General features: G+C 53.7%; 1 protein-coding gene across 1 annotated transcript; it reads right to left on the bottom strand.

Moving 5' to 3' along the window:
* Positions 1-3334: 3334 nt before the first annotated feature.
* On the bottom strand, positions 3335-6627 carry LOC132781242 (apelin receptor-like). Its single transcript, XM_060785337.2, has one exon. It carries the CDS (start codon positions 6115-6117, stop codon positions 4855-4857), a length of 1263 nt encoding a protein of 420 aa, XP_060641320.1. The 5' UTR covers positions 6118-6627; the 3' UTR covers positions 3335-4854.
* Between the last annotated feature and the right edge of the window lie 253 nt (positions 6628-6880).

The raw sequence follows: 6880 nt of genomic DNA on the forward strand, positions 1-6880 counted from the left end.
TGTCAGGCCACTTTTACTGGGATTGTTGAGTGGGCGCATTGAAAGAGCTCACTTGAAACGATCTCTCAAAAGAGTTTTTTTTGGGGGGGGGGTTCATTTTTAGACAAGGAGGCCTTTGCCTGGCGGTTGCCCACAGCTAGCTCTGAAGCCTTTAAGTTAGCATTGTAGCTCACCAGGATTCAAGGGGGATTTTAAATTCAAGCAGGTGGTCTCGGCTTCTGCCTTTTCAAAAATGGTCACCATCAGCTTCAAGGCAAAAAACAGGAAAAGAGGAGGAGGAGGAGGCGAGGCAAGGTCTGCAGACCAGGCTTGACCTCGCAGCTGCTCCAAGGGATGCGAGGGAAAAAACAAGCTCTTCCCCAATGTGGGTTTGGATAGCCACAACACTTGGCCGTTCCTCAAGGGACCCTCCCAGAGAAGGGAAGTGGGGTCTTGTTTCTTTCTATAGGCCTTTCCTGCCACAGTAGCAGCAGCACATACACAGACGTGTCACAGAGGGGAAAGTCCACCAATTTGCAGGCCTATATTTTGTTTGAGAAGTTGACCTCAGTTGGCGTTGGGGAAGTGTCGTCGGGACGACACCTCTGTGGGCAACAACAACGTGGATCCCTCTCACAAGTTGTAAAAGGTTTTCCCCGGACATTAAGTCCAATCGTGTCCGACTCTGGGGGGTTGGTGCTCATCTCCATTTCTAAGCTGAAGAGCCAGCATTGTCCATAGACACCTCCAAGATCATGTGGCCAGCATGACTGCATGGAGTACCGTTGTCTTCCCGCCGGAGTGGTACTTATTGATCTACTCACATTTGCATGTTTTCGAACTACTAGGTTGGCAGAAGCTGGGGCTAACAGTGCGAGCTCACCCTGTTCCCTGGATTTTAACTGGCAACCTTTGGTCAGCAAGTTCAGCAGCTCAGCGGTTTAACACACTGCGCCACCGGGGGCACCACACAAATATCTGCCCACTAAAGCATTTTAATTTTTATATTTATACAAAATCACATTGTGTTATATTTATTGTAAGCTGCCTTAAGTCCCTATATTGGGGGAAAGGTGGGATAAAACTCAAAAAGTTACTCCTAGCACCTAGAAACAAGGGAACCCTTTGGCATGAGAGTTTCCCATGCCTGACTGGCACCTGAGGCATTGCTAGTGCCAAGCTGTCTTTCCTTTGCTAAGCATGGATAAGGCCTGGTTGGGACTTGGATCTGGGAATATCAGTTGCCCGAGAAACCCTTCTAACATGGAATGAGGTTGCCCTTCATCAGCGGCACAGACCTAGAGGAAGGCCTCATGGGTGAAAGGACACCTCACACTCTCCTGCCAATCTTCCCCCTGCTGCCAGCTGGGCATTGCCACTGAGGCGCCCCCCCCCCCTTGCCCCGCTTCATCACTGTGCCCCTTTTGTGTGCTGCCAAGGAGGTGCAGCTGGCCACAAAAGCCCTACACTGGTCAAAGGCGGGCAAGCGCTGCCATTCATGATTCAACCTGAGTTTCGAGGGGTGCCCCAGCCCCGTGTTGCCACAGCAACCCCCTTGGACCCCCGCCTGGCATCTGTGCCAGTCTTGTCCTTTGGGTCTCTGCAGCTGTCTAAGGAGAGAGGGCTTTCTCAGCTGCAGCACTCTCCCCCATGCCAGGAAGGCATCCCCTTGCCTTTGCCTGGCCAGGGCCAAACTCAGGGGAGGCTTGCCAAGTTTCCCGGCTGCGTTGGGACACAGGGGCCTTGTTGGCCGGCTCTTGATTCTGGCGGCTCCCTTGGGAAGCGATGCCACGCAGGCAAAATGGACGCCCGCAGGTGTCCGACGGGGCACGGTTCCCAGGCAAAGCAAGGAACAACCCCCTTCTGTTTTGCCTTGTGCCCATCCTTCTGTGCCCATGCCAGCTGCCCGCCTTCATTCTCCTCCACATTTGGGAACATTTAAACCCCAGTTTCCATCAGAACTAAATCACGCCTCCCTTTCTGTCTTTGATTCCACCTCAATTTAAGGAAGAGGTGCTTCACTCTTAAGAGCAGTTTGAGATTTTTGGAATTACCGTTCTTTAAAGGTCATACTGTAGAATAGGTTGGAGGGATGTCTTTTGGGAAGTCTTTAGTTGTGTATTCTTGCTTGATGGGTCAGGCTACATAACCATTGGGGTTCCCTTCCAACTCTAGTGGATTGTGGACTGCCTTGGAAAGCCATGGAGTCTCCTTTGGAGGTCTTTACAGGCTGGATTATGGGCATTTTTCAGGAGAGTGATGATTGTGTCTTCCTGCCTGGCAGAATGGGCTTAGGCCAGATGGCCTTTGGGGTCCTCTCCAGCTCTAGCATGCAATGATTCCTATATCTGAGCCCACTAGAGTCAATCCACTGAATCAGCGGCATTTACATAGAATCATAGAGTTGGAAGAAACCTCATGGGCCATCCAGTCCAACAATCTACCAAGAAGCAGGAAAATTGCATTCAAAGCACCCCCAACAGATGGCCATCCAGCCTCTGTTTAAAAGCTTCTAAAGAAGTAGACTCCGCCACACTTTGGGGCAGAGAGTTCCACTGCTGAACAGCTCTCACAGTCAGGAAGTTCTTCCTAATGTTCAGGTGGAATCTCCTTTCTTGTACTTTGAAGCCATTGTTTCGCATCCTAGTCTCCAGGGCAGCAGAAAACAAGCTTGCTCCCTCCTCCCTGTGACTTCCTCTCACATATTTATACATGGCTATCATGTCTCCTCTCAGCCTTCTCTCTTTCAGGCTAAACATGCCCAGCTCTTTAAGCTGCTCCTCACAGGGCTTGTTCTCCAGACCCTTGATCATTTTAGTCGCCCTCCTCAGGACACATTCCAGCTTGTCAATATCTCTCTTCAATTGTGGTGCCCATTTACATCGACGTCAGTGTTCCCCTTCCTTGGATTCTGTGGGACCATAGATAAATATTGCACAACAGCATTGCAAAATAAATTCACAGAGTGCCACTCTCTCAAAGGAAGGCCATGGCAAACTTTCACTCCAATTGCACTAAACTACCACCAACAGCAAGTCTTTTGTTAAGCTATTGGCTCCTAATCCTTCACTTTTTCCCTATGCATTTGCAAGCATTGGTTTGTATTTATGTAGCGTTTCTGTTTTAAGGATATTCAAAAGTTACAGGGGCATTAGTGGGACGAAACTGACCAAATAAACAATCCCATCCCTTCCTTTCCGTGGTGCAAAGTGACCACTGCAATAACTGGGAGACACACAGAATACAAAGAGAAAAACAAAGATTGCACGAGGTTATTGGAAATATTTTATTGGCTGTTAAGTCAAAGACAGGTACTGGAAATACGTGTCCTTGTCCCTCCCCCCTCCCTCCCCTCCCCATTTGCTTTTCTTCATTGAGAATCATTCATTTTGCACTTTGAGAAACAAGAGAGGGATCAACCTCAAGCCCAAATGTCCACTTCTGGCCTTGGGTTCAAAAGCACCTCCACATTTTTGTCCTGCCAGAATCTCTTTTCCTTTGTTTTTGGTGCAGGTGAGAGGAAGAAGGTTGAGTTTGTAAGGGGAAATACACTCCTTGCATGCTCAGAGACCCGACTACAATAACTACAAAGGGTCCAGGCCTAAACCTGGCTAAGAAAGGGAGGTGCCCTCTTCTCTTCCCCAACTCACCCCCTACACCTTCCACAGTCACAAGCATCAATGCTGCCAGGCTGCAGTAAGAGCTACGGTCCACAGACAACAAGAGGGCTATGGAACGCTCAGTCAGATCCATTTAACTCAGTATTGCCAACTTGGACTGGCACCCAGGGCGCTCTGTCAAGGTTTCTGGCCGGTTTCAGTCTTACCTGGAGACCTCCCATCGAGGGGTAAACCAACCCCAGGCCTGCTTAGCTTCCAAAAGCAGAAGTGTGTTTGGGGTGGGGGAAGGGTGTTTTCTTCCCAGGCGCAAAGTCTGGCACCCCTTCGGTGCATTGCAACTGCTGTGCCAGTAGATGGTGCTGCTGCCTAAGAAAAGAGATGGCACCAAGCAAATCATCTGCCAGGTATCTGGCTGCTTGACCCTGGAGTCCAGCAATCTCACAAGAGCCAAAGTCCCCTGCACTTGGCCCTTCTGCCAGTCTCAGTGGGTGAACCACACAGAGATGGACTGATGCCACCAAAGGGGCAAGGGTACCTTGAGAGATGGGCACAGGCGGAAGGAAGCGGCAGAGAAACCGAGGGCAGCATCCCATCCGTTCCAGCTCTCCCTTCCTTCGAAAGAAACCCTCATTGACTTTTGAAACCCAAACCAATTTTGGGCTGCCCCATCTGCCCAAAATCAGGAAATAAAAACACTAAAGTTAAGTTCTTAGTGGAAGAATTTTCTTTCTTTCTTTTTGTCCTGAGGAACCAGTCTGTTCATGGATGGCCCAGGGATCACCCGCCAATGGGGCCTGCCCAAAAGGGATGAAGGTGCCCAAACAAGGGTCAAAAGAGGGGTCCAAGAAGAGCAGAGAGAGCATGCCAGGAAAATGCCAACATTTCGACAGGGAACAGCTTTTCCCACGTCCACCAGGCAGGCTAAAATATTGTTGCTCACCTTTCTGACGTATATTAGAAATGTCCTTATGTGCTCCAGACAAACGCCCTGGCACTATACTTCATAAGAATCCCCTTACATGTTGACATATTGTAAATTTCCGCTGCCATGTCTGCATCGGCTGCCATGGGTCCATTGGAAGATGCAGATGATGAAGATGCCATTACTAAGAAAGGTAAAATGGAGTGCCAAGGAATGCAGGTACCTGGCTAAAGAGGAATGGGAAAGGAATGCCCCAAAAATGCCCAGGTCAGGGCAACAGGCAAGGCAGGCTTCAGCGGGGCTTGGCTTGGGCCTGCTGTCCAAGGAGCACCCTCAGACCTTGGTGCCCAGGGAGGGGGCCTCGGACTTCTGGGTCTGCCCGCTGAGGGTGGAGGAGATGGAGCCCGCAGCCTGGCCGGCACCGCTGCCACTCCCACCTCGACGCCGGGCCTGGCGGAGACCGAGCAGACGCCGGCACTGGGCGCGGAAGCGTCCGTCGAAGAAGGCGTAGAGGAAGGGGTTGAGGCAGCTATTGAGGTAGGCCAGGCAGGTGGCATAGGGGTGGAGGCGTAAGATGAGTGCCCGCCCAGGGCAAGGCAGCTCCAGGATGCCTACCCAGGCCAAGACATAGAGGCTCTTGAGCAGGTGGAAGGGCAGCCAGCAGCCAGCAAAGACCGCCACCAGGGCCACCAGGATGCGCAGCAAGCGACGACGCTGGCGCCCCTCATCTCGTTGTCGGGGAGCCCGTGGGCGGAAGTGGCGCCGGACGGCAGCCCCGATACCACAGTAGCAGAGAGTCATGAGCAGCAGCGGGGCTGCAAAGCCCAGAGCTGTGGTGGCCAAGCTGAGGCCCGCCAGCCAGTAGCCCTCTTCCTCGGGGCTGGATGCCAAGGCGCTGAAGTCCATGTCGCACTCCACCACCACCACCGTGCCCACTGAGGCATTGCCATCAAAGGAGTGCCCGTCATCGTAGCGCCGTCGGCTGAGGCGTGTGTCGCGAAGGAGCAAAGCCGGCAAGGCCAGGAGGCCCGCCATCAGCCACACACCACCCAGCGAGAGGAGGGTGCCTAGGCGGGGCCTTGAGGATGAGGAGCCAGTGCCCACCCCGCCACGCCCAGCCGAACGAGGCAAGGCATGGACGATGGCCAGGTAGCGCTCAAAGCTGAGGCAGCCCAGGCAGAAGGCTGAGGCAAACATGTTGAGCAGGACCAGGTAGCTGCTGAGTTTGCAAAGGGCTGTGCCGAAGGGCCAGTGGAAGCGCAGGGCCGTGTAGGCTGCCCAGAGAGGCAGGGTCACCACAAAGGCCAAGTCAGCCAACGCCAGGTGGCCAAGATAGGTGTCAGCTGAACGGCGCTTGCCCGCTGGGCCCCGCCAGACGGTCAGGAGCACCAAGCCATTACCTGTGAGGCCCAGCACAAAGACCAGCAGGTAGAGGGCCGGCAGGAGGGCGAAGGAGACCTCCCAGTCCGTCTCAGCTTCCTCCACCTCCCAGGCGCAGGGCTCCGGGTGGCCTGGCAGGCTGCTCCAGTTGCCCCCCGAGGCCTCCTCCTCCTCATAGTAGTAGTACAGCTCCCCCAGCTCCGAGGGGTGCTCCATGGCAGGGATGCCGATGCCGGTCCTCAACTCCAATGGGCCTCAAGCTGGTTGGTAAGCTATAACAAATGTCAGGTGCCTGGCAAGCAGGTGGGCAATCGCAGCCAAGCTCTAATGGCACACAAGCTGGCAGGTGGGCAATTGTAGCAAACCTTTGACGGGCAACAGGGTGATCACAACCAAGCTCTGATAGATAGGCAGGCAATCACAGTCACAGCAAGGAAGTTGGCAGTGGATGGAGGATGGCAGCCGACTTCTGATATTTGGTAAGCTGGCAGGCAGGCAGCCGAAGCTAACTGATGGTGGGCAGGTGGGAGACGGCAGTTGGCGAGCAAACTGGTGGGCGATCACAGCAAACCTCTGGCAGCGAGCAAGCTGGCAGGTGGGCAAGCAGTTGGAGTGTACTTCCGACGGACATCAAGCTGGCAGCCGATGGGAGCCCACCTCCAAGGGCAAAAGAGCAGGCAGGCAGTCTGGCAAGCAAGGAATGGCATCCCACCTCCTCCTGCTCCGAGGAAGCGCCCGGGTCTGGGGACAGAGCTCTTAAAGGGCTGCCGTCCAAGAAACACCGCCTCCTTCCCTCCCACTTAGCTGGGAAGGAAAGGGAGGGCAGGGCAGGGCAGGGGAAGGGAGAAGCGCCCCTGGTTTCTTTCCAAGGCAAGCACCCTTTGGAACGCACCAGCAGGGATGCCAACTTCAACCCCTTCCCAAATCTCCCTCCTCTTCTTCTAGAAGGAAGAATACAAAGGATACCTTCTGAACATCT

The sequence above is a fragment of the Anolis sagrei genome, chromosome X, assembly GCF_037176765.1.
Source record: "Anolis sagrei isolate rAnoSag1 chromosome X, rAnoSag1.mat, whole genome shotgun sequence".
NCBI classification, from domain to species: Eukaryota; Metazoa; Chordata; class Lepidosauria; order Squamata; family Dactyloidae; genus Anolis; species Anolis sagrei.

Coding starts and splice junctions, on each gene's coding strand:
- LOC132781242 (XM_060785337.2), bottom strand. CDS start 6,117: ATGGAGCACCCCTCGGAGCTGGGGGAGCTGTACTACTACTATGAGGAG.